Raw genomic sequence first — 17,942 nt, forward strand, 5'->3', positions numbered from 1 at the left:
TGGAGGTCTCTGTGGCCTGAAGATTTATGCTGCTCCAAAACAGCTCCCTCTGAGTGGCCTCCTTTCCTTCCACAGCTGCCAAAAAAGCATCATACCTAACCCCGGAGAGAAGAACAAGAAAGAATCTTGCTTTGGGAGCCTTCAACCCCAGCCAAACCAAACGTGGGGAGCCGGTGATCCCAACCATGCCCAAAATCTTCGGACCGTTCCCAAGCCAGGTCTGTATTCCTAATTCGGATGGCCCTCTTTGATCCTCGAATGATCAGGCCCTGTGTTTACAGGAAGTCCTCGGCTTACAACCGTTCATTTATTGACCATTTGAAGTTACAACGGCACCGAAAAAGGGACTTAACAACTGTCTCGCTTAGCCACAAAAATTTTGGGCTCCACTGTGGCCGTAAGTTGAGGACTATACCTGTACTCACAGAATAGACCCCTCCAGTTGCTAGTTTGGCAAAGGCCTTTCTGTCACTCTCCCCCGTTTTTAGTGCCTTTTGTGGTCTGCTCAGCAGGCAGAGATTCCCAGGGGCACATAGAGACACTGCAGCCTTTAACCTATTATCACAACGGAACCTGTGTGGAAAATCATTTTAAATAGGGAATATCCTGGATTTATTGGGAATCCTGACAAGGCTCTGTTTCCTCTTCTAGGGACACCACTAATAGCCCAACCGGATCATTGGCAAATACCAGGCAAGCTTGTTCTCCAACTATCAACCCTGCAGTGTTGGCTAAGCCAAGGAGCTTTAAAGAAGATTGTAAAGTAAACAACAACCCGGACCTTGATTCTCGCTCAACAGGATCCTGAACCTCTCTTGGCAGAGAGGAAGATACTAAGCAAATGAAAGTTCTGTGCACCATGGGTAGCCAGGTGGCGACTGTGATGATTGTGACTGTGATTGTGTGGCGACTTTGTTGTGCCGCTAAGCACGAGCGGCAAGGGAAGCCGAAAAGACAGGTCCGCTCTGTATGTTTTGAATGCAGATCGCACCCCCACCTTGACCTTAACAGAACAGAATAAGAGAATAACAGAGTTGGAAGGGGCATTAGAGGTCTTCTAGTCCAGCCCCCTGCTCAAGCAGGAGACCCTGTGCCATTCCAGACAAGCGATTGCCCGGTCTTTTCTTGAAAGTATCATGCATACAATGTCAGAGAAATCTAGATACAATGCAGTCCTGACAGCCTAAAATGCTAGTTCATTGTGTTCAGCGCTTGCCCGTCTGCCCTCGGTGCGTAGGGTGGCTATGCTGGCTGGGGAATTCTGGGAGTTGAAGTCCACCCACTCAACCAATTAATCAATCAGAATAGAGCTGGGAGGGACCTTGGAGGTCTTCTAGTCCAACCCCCTGCTCAAGCAGGGGACCCTATGCCATTTCAGACAAAAGGGCTGTCCGGTCTCTTCTTAAAAACCTCCAGTGATGGAGCGCCCACAACTTCTGGTGGCAAGTCGTTCCACTGATTAATTGCCAGGAAATTCCTTCCTTCTGTGTTGCATCTCTAACAAACTTCCACCCATTACTTCTGGTCCTGCCTTCCGGTCCTTTGGAAAATAGGTTGACCTTCTTTGTGGCAGCCCCTCAAACGTTGAAATACTGCTATCATGTGCAGTATTATGCAAGTCCTGCAACCGTTCTTCTTATCTTTTAGTCTCCGGGCCTTGAGTCGTCTTACGGTGTTTGCTCTTCTCTGCCCTTTTCCCAAAGCCATCCGAAAAGTTGGCTTTCCAGGTTGGGAATCACTTGGTTGCAGAGGTTCATTTACGTCGAGGAGATCAGGAGAGCTTGCTGAAATTTCAGAATGTATTGAGTGCGTGCTTAAAACGCCTGGCTCGCTTGGAAGGGAGCACATTGCAAAATAAAATAGATTTTAAAAAGCAGATAATCCCCTGCAGGCTTTGAAGGCGCCCAAGCAGCCATGTTGGACCATCACGCGTCACCAAAGCAACCACCGGCGCGCGTTTCCCGTTTTCGACCACTAGCGACGCTCTAGCCGCTGGCCGGGAATCCCGCTGGTTCTATTTTCTACCACTGCGGGTTGGAAGAGAGCCGACGCGACGCTCTAGCCGCTCGCCGGGAATCCCCACTGGGGGAGTCTACTTCCGGCCGGGCCTTTCCGGTCGGGGCTACGGAAGGCTTTTCCGGGTGGCAACGCCGGAGAGACGGGGCTTCGGTGGCCGAGGAGCATCGGCTGGAGGTGGGGCCGCCTTCTCCGGGTGGAGAGGCCGCTGGAGCCGGGTAGACTCGCCTGGAGGTGCCCTGGGCTCGGCTGGCGCTCGGGCGAGGGGTCCTCTGATCATGTGCAGAGGGCGGGGGGACAGTGTGGGAGGGTTTGTATCACCACGAAGGGCGAACCCCAACTCACCTGGATTAATCAACTCCATTTGGATGGATCAGCTTCATGGGACAAACCAGTTTGGTGCCTAGTGAAGAGAAACCAGGAGGCTGGGAGTTCTAGTCCCACCTTAGGCATGAAAGCCGGATGGGTGACTTTGGACCAATCACCAGGAGGCTGGGAGTTCTAGTCCCACCTTAGGCATCAAAGCTGGCTGAGTGACTTTGGACCAATCACCAGGAGGCTGGGAGTTCTAGTCCCGCCTTAGGCATGAAAGCCAGCTGGGTGACTTTGGACCAATCACCAGGAGGCTGGGAGTTCTAGTCCCGCCTTAGGCATCAAAGCCGGCTGGGTGACTTTGGACCAATCACCAGGAGGCTGGGAGTTCTAGTCCCGCCTTAGGCATGAAAGCCAGCTGGGTGACTTTGGACCAATCACCAGGAGGCTGGGAGTTCTAGTCCCGCCTTAGGCATCAAAGCCGGCTGGGTGACTTTGGACCAATCACCAGGAGGCTGGGAGTTCTAGTCCCGCCTTAGGCATGAAAGCCAGCTGGGTGACTTTGGACCAATCACCAGGAGGCTGGGAGTTCTAGTCCCGCCTTAGGCATCAAAGCCGGCTGGGTGACTTTGGACCAATCACCAGGAGGCTGGGAGTTCTAGTCCCGCCTTAGGCATGAAAGCCGGCTGGGTGACTTTGGACCAATCACCAGGAGGCTGGGAGTTCTAGTCCCGCCTTAAGTATCAAAGCTGGCCGAGTGACTTTGGACCAATGACCAGGAGGCTGGGAGTTCTAGTCCCGCCTTAGGGATGAAAGCTGGCTGGGTGACTTTGCGTCAATCATCAGGAGGCTGGGAGTTCTAGTCCCGCCTTAGGGATGAAAGCTGGCTGGGTGACTTTGCGTCAATCATCAGGAGGCTGGGAGTTCTAGTCCCGCCTTAGGCATGAAAGCCGGCTGGGTGACTTTGGACCAATCACCAGGAGGCTGGGAGTTCTAGTCCCGCCTTAAGCATCAAAGCTGGCCGAGTGACTTTGGACCAATGACCAGGAGGCTGGGAGTTCTAGTCCCGCCTTAGGGATGAAAGCTGGCTGGGTGACTTTGCGTCAATCATCAGGAGGCTGGGAGTTCTAGTCCCGCCTTAGGGATGAAAGCTGGCTGGGTGACTTTGCGTCAATCATCAGGAGGCTGGGAGTTCTAGTCATGTCTTAGAGATGAAAGCCAATTGAGTGAGTTTGGACCAATCTCTCTCTCAAGCCAACCCACCCCACAGGGTTGTTGTTGTGGGAAAAGAGGAGACAGGAATATTAGGCACGTTGCCTGGCTGGAGTTGATGCATGTATTTAAAAAACCCGGGATAAAATTGTATAAAAGTACTTCGAATTTACGTACAACGAAAGAACGGTGGGTGAAGATGCCAGAGTTGTCAAAATTAACTTGCTTGATTAGGAAAGGATCAACAGCTACATTTAGTGACTGGGAATCTCTTATGGACTTTGAGCTGGAAAAAGAGAGAGAGAGAGAAATGAACTTGTGATTTATGATTTTGGAGATTAGAAGGAAGGAAATTACGATGTCACTTTAAACAGAAAGGGCGAGAAAATCTTTACAATCCTTGCTTTCCTTTTTCCTTTTATATTTCTAGTTTCTTTTCCCCCCCACAATCTACTATTCTTATTCTTGTTATTTTCTTTTATGTATGATTTTTTACTTCTATAAAAAGTTTGAAACGAAAAAAATGGGTTAAAAAAAGTTGATTGACTGCTCCTCCACCTAACGGTTTTTGACTTTCTCCCCCTTTCCCAGGAAAGCCGAAGGAAATGGCCTCCGAGTCCAGCAAGAAACGGAAGCCGAAGGTGATTCGCACGGATGGCGGTCCACAAGAAGGCAAGCGGAGCAGATCGGACGTTGATCAGGTAAAGTCTGCAGGAGTCCTCGCAAAACCTGTTTTTTTGGTGGAAAAATCTGCAGTTCCACTGATTAATATGTCCTCACTGTCAGGAAATTCCTCCTTAGTTCCAGGTTGCTTCTCTCCTTGATTGACTTCCATCCGTTGCTTCTTGTCCTGCCTTCGGGTGCTTTGGAGAATAGCTTGACCCCCTCTTCTTTGGGGCAGCTCCTCAAATATTGGAAGACTGCTATCTTGTCCCCCCCTCGTCCTTCTCTTCATTAAAAGTTCGTGAAGTTCAGCATCCCTCCTCTGTTCCTCTCCGTTAGGATGCCAAGTACTACAGCGAAGAGGCTGAGGTGGATCTGCGGGACCCCAACCGGGATTATGAACTTTACAAACAGACCTGCCAGGATCTTCAGAGGCTGATGGCAGAGATCCAGGAGCTGAAGAGTAAAGGCCACAAAGACAGTGTAAGTCACCTGGGGTGATCAAGCAACCCTCCTGGGGCAAATACAGGTAGTCCTCGACTTAACGACCGGCAACAAGTCAGTTGCCAAGTGTCTGGATTTTAATCAAGTGACCCAGTGTGTGTGTGTGTGTGTGTGTTCCTGCAATGGTTGGCTGAAAAACAGTCATAAGTCCCTTTTTGCAGTATTGTTGTATCTTTGAATGGTCACTAAATGGATTGTTGTAAGCTGAGGACTATCTAAGAATTTTGGGCAAAGTTGACAGCTCTGTCCCTTCCTCCCTCTCTCCCTCTCCCTCTCCTTGCCTCCCTCCCTAACACACTCAAACACACCCAGTTGACACTTGAGGGGGCTCTGCATTTTATATTCTGGTTTGTGTACCTCTCGCTGCATGCGATGGAACACAAAGGGATCCGTCCGACGCCTCCAGCTTCTGAGTTAAACGCAACAGGACCTGGCAAATCCCAACGCCCTCGTCTGTTTTTCAGGCTGCCGAGATAGAAGAGCGACGGATCCAGAGTTGCGTCCACTTCATGACTCTGAAGAAGCTCAACCGCTTGGCTCACATTCGGCTGAAGAAGGGGAGGGACCAGACCCACGAGGTGGGGCCGAGTCTAAAGATGAGAAAATGACGGGAAGGGTGGAATAACTGAGCCAGGCTGGGAGGATTCGCAATGTTTGGGTCCCAGTGGCTTATTGTGTGAGTTTCGTTGACACTAAATTCGTCCCCGCAGACCCACAGGTAGTCCTTGGCTGGCAGCTCTTCAGCTCTGCCTGGAAGGGTGGGAAAGGGTTAGGGTTTATATCCCTTGCAGAAAGCTGATCCTTTGCCTTCTTTCAGAGAGTTGTTGAGGCTGCTTGGGCTCACCTGAGTGGTGCAAAAGGCTGTGGAGCCTTCTTGGAACCGCTGAAAGGACTGTGTTGTAGATTGGGGGTAGATGATGTCGCGTCCCTCCCCCCTCTGTTGAGAGAGGGGGCTCTTCAGTTTTGACCTAGATGACCTCTTTGACCCCTCTTTCAAACCAGCGCTTCCTCTCTGTCCCAAAATGTGGACTTTGCCCTCTTCAAAAGAGCGGCCTTTGTATTTTAAATGCAGGGGGCCTGCTGAATCTCCTGCTGATGGGTTTCTTCTCCTATCTTGTGCCCTGCGTCCATCAACGGGAGAAGCGAGACGTCTTCAAAGCCAAACGAGAAAGTCCGCTTGCCTCTAGAAAAAGCACCTCTGTGATATGGCAGCGTTGGCCTCTTGTTTTTCTTTCTGGATGCAGGCAAAACTGAAAGTGGATGCTTACCACCTCCAGCTCCAAAACCTGCTCTATGAAGTGATGCATCTGCAGAAGGAGATCACAAAGTGTCTGGAGTTCAAGTAAGTTCGTGGGGAGGGTGGGGGTGGGGGGTAATATAACAGCGGGCAACAGGGTGGACATTTAAAATTTTACTTGGGAGAAATTGGAAAAAAAGAGCTGACTTTTCGTCCCTCTGAACAAGACTGGAATTTATTGACCACGTCAATGGAGATGCTCAGCCATCCAGGTCATAGTTATCCTAAAGATAACTCTTTCAAGAGGCAGCAGAACTTCCTTGTTTTTCTTGGAAGACGTTTCGCTTCTCTTCCAAGAAGCTTCTTCAGCTCTGACTGGACGGTGGGGGGGAAGGGAAGGATTTATACTCCTTGCAGACCGCTGGTCATTTGCCTTCTTTTAGAGAGCCGTTGAGGCCACTTGGAGGCTTACCTGTGTCCTCAGGGTCACCTGAGGGGTGCAAATGGGCGTGGAGCCTTCTTGTGGCTGCAGGATGTTTTTTCCTGCAGGACACACACAAACCTCCAAGCGGCCTGTGCTTCACCATCTAGGGAAGTTTAAGATGTATGGACTTCAACTCCCAGAATTCCGCAGCCAGCCGTGGGGAATTCTGGGGGTTGAAGTCCACACATCTTACAACTTTCTCAAAGTTGGGCAGCACTTGTTTTAACCCATTCCTGTCTCTCCTGGGAGTGAAAGGGAGAAATTTTAAAAGCCAGCCAATCTCTTTTCTGTCCCTTTGGACAGATCCAAGCACGAAGAGATTGAACTGGTGAGCGTGGACGAGTTTTATAAAGAAGCCCCTCCAGAAATCAGCAAATCGGACGTTACGCTCCACGACCCTCACGAGCAAACCCTCTCCCGCCTCAACTGGGAACTGGAGCAGCGCATACGGTGGGCAGGGCAGCCTTCGGCAACGAGGAGGAGGAGCCTTTTTTGTGGTGGCTCCCGTCCTCCGGAACGTCGTGCTCCTGACGGGCGTGTGTCCTTCTGGAGTGTGCGTCACCAACCTTGAAGATTATTTCTATAATAATCACATACCTCTTTTGGGCAGGCTGGCAGAGAAGTATAAAGAAAGTTTAGCCAACAAAGAGAAGATTCTTAAGGAGATAGAAGTGAAGAAAGAATATCTCAGCAATCTCCAGCCTCGGCTTAACAGCATCATGCAGGTATGTCCCTTATCTGACTGTCTACGATATTATGCTGTTAATTCTGGATGGGGCACTGCATAAGGTGGCTTAGTTGGTTTTGAGCTTGTCGTATGAGGCAAACCAAGCCATTCTAGTGTCTGACTTTGGTAACTTTAAGACCTATGGAGTTCAACTCCCAGAATTCCCCATTCTGGTAGTTTATTTATTTATTTATTTATTTTATTTAGTTATATTTATATACCGCCCTATTCCCTGAGGACTCAGGGCGGTTTACAGGGAATTAAAAATCCAAAATACAAAAATTAAGAACCAAATTAAAAAATATTAAATTAACCCTGTAGTCAGTTAAAAAGAACCCCAAATTAAAAATTCCTCCTCAGTCTGGGCCCGAGAGCTCAAAGAGCCAGGTCTTCAGGCCCCGGCGGAATGATCGGAGGTCGGGGGCAGTTCTCAGCTCCAGCGGCAGCTGGTTCCAGAGGGCGGGCGCTCCCACTGAGAAGGCCCTATCCCTGGGTGTCACCCGCCGGCAATCTCTCACCGGCGGAACCCTGAGCAGACCCTCCCTGTGGGAGCGCACTGGACGAAGGGCATTTGATGCCGGCAGCAGGTTGAGGCCTATAGGCCCTAAAGTTGCCAAGGTTGGACACTCCTGGGTTAGCATTACATGCAAACTAAGCCGTGGTGGTTTAAACATCCTGGCTTGGTGTTCTGTGACTTCGGGAGTGGCGTCTTATGTGGCTGTGTTTGTTTATTTAATTTAATTATTTTTATTTCCTATTTCTAAACCTAAAGCGTTAACTGCTGCTTTAGTGCAACTGCATGCTTGATGTGGGGGGAGTAAGACAGTTGTCTCTTCATCTAAGTGAGGCTGTGCTTGGACTCCAATATTTAAAAGCTTTAAACACTTTTTTTTTAAAAAAAAGTTATTCTATGATGATTAAAAGCTTTTCCATCCTTGAGGATCTTACATCTAATTTTCTCCGTGGTGGAGAAAGGGCTGGAAATATAAGAGCAGTTACCAATACAGGTAAGTCCTTCGACTTACGCCCACAATGGAGCCCAAGCTTTCTGTTGCTAAGCAAAGACATGTGTTAAGTGAGTTACGTCCCATTTAACGACCTTGCGTGGCATAGCGGTTAAGCGAATGAGCGCAGTTGTTAAAGTTAGTGACACGGCCGTTAAGTGAATCTGGCTGCCCCATAGACGTGGCTTGTCAGAAGGTCACAAAAGGGGATCGCATGACCCCACCCCGGGACGCTGCAGCCGTCGTAGGTACGAGTCAGTTGCCAAGTGTCTGAATTTTGATTCCGGGACCGCGGGGAGGCTGCAATGATCGAAAGTTTGAAAAACGGTCGTAAGTCGTTTTTTTGTTTGGTCAGGGCCGTCACTTAATGGGGCAAAAATTCCCTTAACAGATGTCTCACAACTGGGGCTCAATTGTAAGTCGGGGACTTCCTGTGTAAAATAGTGAATTGCCCCATCGCGGCCTCCGTTTTCACTTTTCCCAACCACTGATCCAAGCTGACTTTTTTTCCCTTTATGCTGCTTCTCAGGCCTCTCTTCCTGTCCAAGAATACTTCGCCATGCCTTTCGACCAAGTTCACAAGCAATACGAAACAGCCAGGCATCTCCCGCCCCCGCTTTATGTCCTCTTTGTCCAGGCCAGCGCCTACGGCCAGGCCTGTGGTGAGTAGCACGGAGTTGGGTCAGCTATGCCACGCAAGCTTTGGGGATAGTTCCAGCGGCCCAGTGAGAGAAGTTGACCAGCCTGGGTTAGAACAGACCTAAGGTAAAGGTGAAGGTTCCCCCGCACACGCGTGCTAGTCGTTTCCGACTCTAGGGGGCGGTGCTCATCTCCCTTTCAAAGCTGAAGAGCCAGCGCTTGTCCGAGGACGTCTTCGTGGTCATGTAGCCGGCATGACTAGACGCCAAAGGAGCACGGAACGCTGTTACCTTCCCAGCGTAGTGGTCCCTATTTTTCTACTTGCGTTTTTACGTGCTTTCGAACTGCTAGGTTGGCAGAAGCTGGGACGAGTAACAGGCGCTCACTCTGTTACGCGGCACTCAGGATTCGACCCGCCAAACTGCCGACCTTCTGATGGACAAGCTCAGCGTCCTAGCCCACTGAGCCACCGCGTCCCTAGAACAGACCTACCCGTTGCCCAATTGTTTCTTGTTTTAGAAGGTGGACATGCTTAGGCAAACCTTCAGGGTCTTTGCAAGAAAGAGAAGGGAAGGTGTATTGTTGTTGTTGTTTCTCTCTCCCGCAGATAAGAAGCTGGCTGTGGCTATTGAAGGCAACGTAGAGGAAGCAAGAGCTCTTTGCAAACCTCCGGAAGACTCCCAGGGTAACAGTCTGTGGCTGCTTCCGAGGCTATTGGCAGAGGCTGGGTTTATTACATGTGCATTTAGCGACCGTTCCAAGTTGCAACAGCTTTGAAAAAAGTGAGCTAGGACCGTTTTTCACACGACCGTTGCAGCGTCCCCAGGGTCGCGTGATCAGGATTCAGGCGCATGGCAGCTGACTCGTATTTATGAAGGTTGCCGTATCTTGGAGTTACGGGATCCCCTTCCGACAAGCAGAGTCCATGGGGAAACCCGATTCTCACCATGTACATGTATACATCCAAGCTAGATTGTGTTGTTTCCCTGTGTCATAGAATATATGTGGGTATATGACCTTTTTGTGTGTTATATTTATGTAGTGTATATTGGAGGTGGTGACTCTTTCATTTTAATGTATGCTGTTTAGTGTACATTTAAAGTGACAATAAAGTTATTCTATTCTATTTTTCTTATTCTGTTATTCTATTCTGGTCTATTCTATTCTACTCTATTCTATTATTCTGTTCTACTCTACTCCTGTTCTGTTCTATTCTATTCTATTATCTATTCTATTCTATTCTATTCTATTCTATTCTATTCTATTCTATTCTATTCTTTCTGTTATTCTATTCTATTTATTATTCTGTTCTTTTCTATTCTATTCTACTCTACTCTACTCTACTCTACTCTACTCTACTCTACCGTATTCCTTTCCTTGCAGGATGAGTGGCAAACCATGCGGCTTTTGATATGTTGAAGCTGCAAAGTTTTTCTGTTCTAATGTTTCTTTGTTTTGTATTCGCAGATGACGAGAGTGATTCCGACGTGGAGGAGGAGCAGACGACGGTGAGGTTTGGAGATTGCTGGGAGCAGAGCAGAGAACAGAAGGGTTGCAAAAACCTCCTGCCTGAACCTCTCGACAGATACCTTTTCCTGTTCCATTTCTGTTGCTAACTGGGGAGGGTGGGAATAAAACACACTTTGGTTTTCCTCTTCCCCCCCCACCCCCTCCCCACTGCAGAAACGTCGCCGACCAACTTTGGGGGTGCAGCTGGATGACAAGCGGAAAGAGATGCTGAAGAGGCACCCCCTGACTGTTACCGTCAACCTGAAGTGTAAAGGTAGGGAAAACAAGGGTTTTTGGGGGGCTTTATTGCCAATTTCTGGTCCCAATCTGGGAGTGGAGTTGAGTTGTTTGAGTTTTGTTGGGTTGAGTTGAGTTGGGTTGAGTTGAACTGAGTTAAAATGCAGCGCGCGCGCACACACACACACACACACACACACACACACACCTTTTCTGTTTTTGGAAGAATGACCCCGGCTGTGTCCTTGCAGATGGCAGTTTGCTGCTCCTCACCTTCTACTATTTGATGAACCTCAACGTCCTGACCGTCAAGGCCAAGGTGACGGCAGCCACGGAGATGACCCTGCCCATCAGTGCTGGGTGAGCTGTTGCTGGGGAATCTGCTGAGAAACTCAAATTGGCTAGAATACGAAAAGGGAGGAGATAGCAGATAGCAGGATAGTTGTTAAATGGCTCCATTGTGGTCGTAGGTAGAGGACTACCTGTAATTAAACATGGCCACGTCTCTAGGGCTTCAATCTATGTCAGCTTGAGCTTTGGGGGAGCTTGCCTCCAGAAACCATGGGCCCTCCATCAGTGGAGGTTTTTAAGAAGAGGCTAGACAGTCACTTGTCTGAGATGGTATAAGTTCTCCTGCTTGAGCAGGGGGCTGGACTAGAAGACCTCCAAGGTCCCTTCCGGCTCTATTCTATTCTATATTCTATTGTATTCTATATTTCTATTCTGTTGTATTCTCCATTCTATATTTCTATTCTGTTCTATTCTGTATTTCTATTCTATATTCTGTTCTGTTCTATTCTATTTTGTATTTCTATTCTATATTCTGTTCTGTTCTATTCTATTCTATTCTATTCTATTCTATTCTATTCTATTCTATTCTATTCTATTCTATTCTGTATTTCTATTCTATATTCTGTTCTACTCTACTCTACTCTACTCTATTCTAAAATGAAAGAGAAATTCAGCCGCATTCTCACCTGGATTGAGAAGCGTGGGAGACACGGGGAGGGCCCGGATCAGAAACCATCAGAAGCCCACAAGAGGGGATGCTAACCCTAACAGACTTGCACACTGCAGAACCCTCCTTGGCTCAAACCTCTGTCCAAATCATGGCGGCTGGCAGCTTTTCGTGTCAAGACCTGCCTCTTCTCTTTGGATTTGGGGTGCGAAACCTTGCTTGATGACTTGCTTTTCCTCCCTCTCCCTCCTCCCCCCCCCAACAGGGACCTGCTGTGCCCTGATTCTCTTCTGAGCTGCCTCTACCCTGGGGACCACGGAAAGAGAACCCCAAATCCTGCCAATCAGTTCCAGTTTGACAAAGTGGGGTAAGCCAATGGGACCGGGAGCCGCCCTTGATTTTACAGCCATTTGTTCAGCGACCAAAGCGACAACAGCACTGTTAAAAATGAATTACGACCGTGTTTCACGCCTACGACCCTCGCCGCACCCCCACAGTCACGGGATAAAAATGCAGTCGCTTGGCAACCGGCTCACATTTATGACGGTTGCCGTGTGTGTATGTGTGTGTGTGTGAGAGAGAGAGAGATGTGATCCCCTTTTGCGACCTTCTGACAAGCGAAGTCAAGAGGGAAGCCCGATTCACTTAACGGGGTTACTCGCTTAAGAACCGCAGCGATTTGCTTAACAACCGTGGCAGGAAAGGTCGTAAAAAAAACAATCAGGGACGCCCCCTGCTTTGCAATCCTCTATTTGCCGCTTGTCCTCATCGCTTCTTCTCTCACTTTTGCAGCATCCTGACCCTGAACGACTACGTGCCTGAACTGGGCCACCCGTACGTGTGGGTGCAAAAACTGGGGGGCTTGCACTTCCCCAAGGACCAACCCCAGGTAGGCTGAACACAGAAGCCTTCCGAAAGCTCTTTTCCAAACTCCTTTGTAATCCCCCACGAGGCCAAGAGGGTAAATGGATGCATCAACAAAAGTGCAGATGTGTTTGTATGTATTGTGTGCGTGTGTGCGTACGTGCAGGCCAAAGTGAGGGATGTGAAATTCGTTTCGAGGCGCTAATACTCCTTCCTCCTCCTGCTTTCCCCAGAACAGTAACCCTGTGAGGTGGGTTGGGAGAAAGTGACTGCCCAAAGTCAGCCAGCCGGCTTTCATGAGTAAGGCAGGACTAGAACTCACCGTCTCCTGGTGATCGGTCCAAAGTCAGCCAGCCGGCTTTCATGAGTAAGGCAGGACTAGAACTCGCCGTCTCCTGGTGATCGGTCCAAAGTCAGCCAGCCCGCTTTCATGAGTAAGGCAGGACTAGAACTCACCGTCTCCTGGTGATTGGTCCAAAATCAGCCAGCCGGCTTTCATGCCTAAGGCGGAACTAGAACTCACCGTCTCCTGGTTTCTAGATCAGAACCTCAACCTTTTAAACCGGCCCTCCAGCTCCTGTGCTTATGCTGTTACGTCAGCTTTGCTTTACAGACCCGCAAAGGTCACACAAAGGGGATTGCTCATAAAGTTACTTTTTCATCCCAGTCACGACTGCAAACAATCGCTGAACAAGGCCGTTCCTAAAAGAGGACTGCCCTATAAAAGTGTTTTGTACGTCTTTGCAGAATCCTGTGATCGCCGATAACTCACTGAGTGCTAGCCACATGGAGAGGACCATGAAATTGCTCAAAACGCGGTTGGAGTCCCGCCTTGCCCTTCACAAGCAATTCGCTTCCCTTGGTAAGTCTTTGCAACCCTCCCGTTCCCCTCAGGGCGCAGAAAGACAAAAACCCTCCATTGTGGGGTAGCGTCAAACCTTTCCACTTCTGAGCATATAGTAACCTCGTGGCGGTTATATCACAGTGCCCTGGTGGCAAAGGGAACTGTGGAGGTCTTCTCATCCAGACCTTCTACTCAAGGCACGAGACCTTATTGCCTCCTGGACAAATGGCTGGCTGGGCAATTCTGGGAGTCAAAGTCCACAAGTCTTAAAGTGGCCAAGGTTGGAGAGCCTGTTGTAGGATAAGAACATGGTGGTCCTCAGAGGCCAAAGAAGAGAACTTATCTTTGGTCTGTTGCAAGAAACCTCTTCCATGGGGATCACATGTCTCCTTTCTCGTTGCCTCCAGAGCACGGCATTCTGCCCATCACCCCTGAGTCTCAGCGCCTCTTTCCCGCCAAGATTGTCTCCCATTTGGTGAAGTGGACGTCCCTCACGTACGACGATTACTTGGTAAGTAGCCTCAATCAGAAGAAGCCTTTTTCTTCAGGGTACAAATATACAGATAGTCCTCGACTTGCTGTGAAAAAGTTTTTTCGCGCTGCAACGGTTGCAGCATCCCCGTGGTCACGGGATCAAACTTTGGACCCTCGGCAACTGACTCATCGTTACAACGGTTGCGGGAATCCCCTTTGGCGACCTCCTAACAAGCAAAGTCAATAGGGGGGGCCACTGAACACAACGGGCTGACTAAACGTAACAACGGCAGGGATTCCCTTAAGAGACGCGTCCAGGAAGATTGCTAGCAAGTTGCACGCCTCTCACGGGGTCACCTCCCGTCATGCCCTGCAGCCTGTGTGAATGGACCCCAGGGCCTGTTTGGGGGGGGGTTCTTGGGAAAGGGGGTGTGTGCTCTGAAACCGGATTCGAAGAAATAAGGGAACTCTACTTGGCCAGCGCAAACCAGGAGGCGCCAAGTGGCGCCCTCACATTGTGGGTCTAACAGCATTTCCGCCTTTTGTGACTCTAGGAGCTGCCTTACACTAAAGACGTGGCTGCGGCCGGTTTGGCTGAAGACACCCACCTCTATTACTTGGCACTAATAGAAAGAGGCACCGGTGAGTTTGGCCTCTCTTCTCCCCTCGCTTCCTCTCCCGCCAACGAGAGGTTGAGAAGAGGCCTGGGGGTTGTTACTGGGGGGGGCGGAGGAGGGAGAAGTGGGACGTTTCGTTCCTCCCAAACCTTGAGATGTTCATTGGATGATTCGGAGCCGGTCCCCTCTTTCCTCAGCTCCCCCCTCCGCCCACCTCGCAGGGCTGTTGTGGGGATAAAACTGGACAAGTTGCCGTCTACGGAGCTCCTTGACTAGGGGTAGAAACCCAAGGGATCCGTAGGGTTAAGGCCTGCAAATAGCAGCCCGGGGGCAACGGAGGCTTAATTTGGCCGCTCCGTTTCAAACTGCAGATGCTCCGTTTAGAAACCCTAACACACACACCCCTTTTGCCAGCTCTCCAAAGAGGGGGCTGAAGCAAGACCCTTGGGTGTGATTTTATGGAGGGGCTGGGGGGAATGACCTCCCTTAAAAGCCACTCCCAAATTCGCAGCCCGCGAATTTTGTTTTCACTGAGTTCGGTGACGGCACCAGCAAGGCTCTCCTTCCAGCTTTCCAGGTTTCTGCTGGAAACTCTGGTTGCGTAGCCATAGTTGCGTGTAAAAAGAGGTATCCTTGCTAAAGGGGGCTTCTTGCTTCCATCTCGGCCGCAGCCAAGCTCCAGGCAGCCGTGGCGCTCAACCCCGGATACTCCTCCGTCCCCCCCATCTTCAGCCTGTGCTTGAACTGGAAAGGGGAGAAGACCAACATGAACGATGACAACATTCGGGTAGGTCTGAGACAGAGGAACGGGGCTGGGGGATTCTGGGAAGTCCACATCTCTTCAAAGCTGCCTAGGTGGACAAACGCCGATCTGGAAGGTCAAAGGCTTTTGTTTTCTCAGCCTCTCCTCTGTGCCCCCTCCCCTCCCCTCTGCCTTTAAGGCCATGGAGAGCGAGGTCAACGTCTGTTACAAAGAACTCAGCAGCCCCAAGCCGGGCTATCAACTCCTCACCAACCAGCTGCAACGCCTCTGCGTTGTGCTGGATGTGTACCTGGAGACCGAGACGCACGACAACAGCGTGGAAGGACCCAAGGAATTTCCCCAGGAGAAGATGTGCTTGCGCCTGGCCAGGTAAGCCGGCTCGGGGCCGTGGAGATCTGGCGGAACGGGACGGGACAACTCGCCCTGGCCGTCTCGTCACGGGAGAATTCAACGCGGGATGGATGAAATTGGTGATTTTACAAGTTTGGCTTCTTGAAAGCCATGGGAGTGACCCTCCCTTTCAACATCTCCCTTCTTCCGTAAAGGGGTCCCAGCCGGTTGAAACCCTTCAAATACAACCACCCTCAAGGCTTCTTCAGCCATCGCTGAGCCCACTAGGCCTGACTTCCCAAGCGAAGGGATTTATTTTGGATCTGGAGCTGGTGCATTTGGGATGGAATTTCAGCGTCATCGTTCTTGCTGAAGCCGCCCTGGAGAAGACAGCCAAGCAGCTGCCGGCATTCCTTCATCTCTCGTGAAAGTCATTTTGAAGGAAATTAAAATTAAATAAAGGATGTATTTGAAATCTGGCCTGTTAAATCTTAAGTAAGCCGGGACTGGCAGGTGAGGTGCAGGACGGACCTGCAGGGGTGCAACACAGTTCTTGAGAACGGGCGGCTGGAACCTTTAGCGGGGAGAGAGAGCAAAGTGGGGGGAAAAATATCTGAATTTTACGCCTGTCTCTGAGTGCTATTTACTTCCTCCAAGGAAGTGAGTAAAAATGTTTTTATAGAGGGGCAATGATCGGTGGACTTCTGCTCCCAGAATTCCTCTGAACCAGCCCTTGCTCAACATGGCTAGCTCAGGAATTCTGGGAGTTGAAGTCCAGAGGTCCTAAAAGGGCCCTAGTTATCCAAGATCCTCTGCATGGAGTCAGGGGATAGAAAGATGCTCTTAGGAGATCCCTTTCAATTCTGTGATTTAACAAAACCCCAGCTTGCGTGGTTTCCAACAGGTCTGCTCATCGAGAATAGATGGAGAAACGGGCAAGATTTTTTTAAAAACCTCGCTCGGCTAAGCAGTTCTAGAACAAATGGCAGGAGACTGACTGCTAGGGTTCTCCAAACCTAGCACCTTTAAAATTTGTGGGCTTCAACTCCCAGGATTCCCCAACCAGCCATGTTGGCTGGGGAATTCTGGGAATTGGGGAGTCCACATCTCTTAACAGTTGCCCAGGTTGAGACACACCACGTTTTAAACGTAGCAGCTTTTGAACAATCCTGGCGGAGAGCTGGTGGGTTTTCCCTGGCCGAAGGTGTAAAACCCTGATCAGAAAGGGTTTTGAAGCTCCATTTTTTTTTTTTTTTGCAAGAGTGACAGCTGGAGGTGGCATCCGCGAGAGAAGTGGCACCCAGGGTTTTTTTTCTGCGTGAGCCAAGCCCAGCAGCTCTTCCTTCTCTTGCCCTTTCGGAAAACAGCCGGGCCCTTCCTTGAGCCACGGGTGCCCCGAAACAGAAAAAATGCAGGGCGTTCTTAGCAAAGCAGATGAAACCTGCAACCGACTCGGAACTTGGCAGCTCCTGCAGTGTGCAGAGTTGCAGATTCTGCTCCAAATTTGCCATCACCTCCAAGAGAATAGACTGGAATAGCGTCTGTGTGTGTGTGAGAGAGAGAGGGGGGGGAGAAACTGGCTGTCTCCATCCCCACCTTAAAGATTTATTTGTGTGTGTGTGTGTGTGTTACAAGGAACTCAGCGGCCTCAAGGAAGGAGAGAAGCCCAGGCTGCATTGCAGTTTTAACGGGACTATTTTTAGCCTACCTCTCACTTTAGTTCAGCTTCTGCGGGGGGGGGGGGGGAGCGAAGCTGAGGAGGAGAGGCTGGAGGGAGCAGATCTGCCAAGGCACTTTGGGGAGGGGGGGCTGGTCTACCCTTCTGCCCCTGGTGGGCAGAAAGTGGGAAAGCCTTGAATAAAGGTAAAGGTTCCCCCGCACATGCGTGCTAGTCCTTTCCGACTCTAGGGGCCGGTGCTCATCTCCGTTTCAAAGCCGAAGAGCCAGCGCTTGTCCGAGGACGTCTCCGTGGTCATGTGGCCGGCATGACTAGACGCCAAAGGCGCACGGAACGCCGTTCCCTTCCCACCGGAGTGGTCCCTATTTCTCTACTTCCATTTTTATGTGCTTTCGAACTGCTAGGTTGGCAGAAGCTGGGACGAGTAACAGGCGCTCACTCTGCTACGCGGCACTCGGGATTCGACCCGCCAAACTGCCGACCATCTGATCGACAAGCTCAGCGTCCTAACCCACTGAGCCACCACGTCCCTATATAAGCCTTGAATACTAAAAGGGAAAGTCAATCGGTTTGGGGGGGGAAGCTTCTTCCCTAGCAAGAGAAATCCTGAGGACTAGCGTGTTGTGTTTTGCATGGCTTCTGGAGCAGTGGGTGCTCCATCCTTGGATGTTTTTGGGAAGAGACTGGACAGCCATGGCTCCAGGATGGTAAGGTATCCTTCCTTGACCTCCGAAGCCCCATCCGTGTCTGTTACTCTGTGATTAGAATCTTAAAAACATAGGTTTGAACCAAATTGAGGGACCGTTATAGAGAAGACGTAGGGGTTTGGCTTGTTCTCCAAAGCACTTGAGGGAAGGACGAGAAGTAAAG

The 17,942-nt window shown here is 50.1% G+C and overlaps 1 protein-coding gene across 2 annotated transcripts; it reads left to right on the top strand.

The window, feature by feature from the left end:
* The first annotated feature begins 2,111 nt into the window (after window positions 1-2,111).
* On the top strand, window positions 2,112-15,872 carry THOC5 (THO complex subunit 5). 2 transcript variants are annotated; one of them, XM_081338892.1, is made up of 20 exons: window positions 2,112-2,193; window positions 4,132-4,241; window positions 4,543-4,686; window positions 5,172-5,285; window positions 5,952-6,049; window positions 6,732-6,878; window positions 7,039-7,153; window positions 8,689-8,821; window positions 9,406-9,483; window positions 10,266-10,306; window positions 10,482-10,581; window positions 10,796-10,904; window positions 11,768-11,869; window positions 12,295-12,391; window positions 13,114-13,228; window positions 13,618-13,721; window positions 14,239-14,326; window positions 14,973-15,088; window positions 15,243-15,433; window positions 15,610-15,872. In XM_081338892.1, exons 2-20 carry the CDS (start codon window positions 4,146-4,148, stop codon window positions 15,671-15,673), a joined length of 2,052 nt encoding a protein of 683 aa, XP_081195018.1. In that variant the 5' UTR covers window positions 2,112-2,193; window positions 4,132-4,145; the 3' UTR covers window positions 15,674-15,872. The 2 variants fall into 2 exon arrangements, with proteins under 2 accessions (XP_081195018.1, XP_081195019.1); XM_081338893.1 differs by having other exon boundaries at window positions 2,135-2,250.
* Window positions 15,873-17,942: the final 2,070 nt, after the last annotated feature.

The sequence above is a fragment of the Vipera berus genome, assembly GCF_964194415.1.
Source record: "Vipera berus genome assembly, chromosome: 14".
Taxonomy (NCBI): Eukaryota; Metazoa; Chordata; class Lepidosauria; order Squamata; family Viperidae; genus Vipera; species Vipera berus.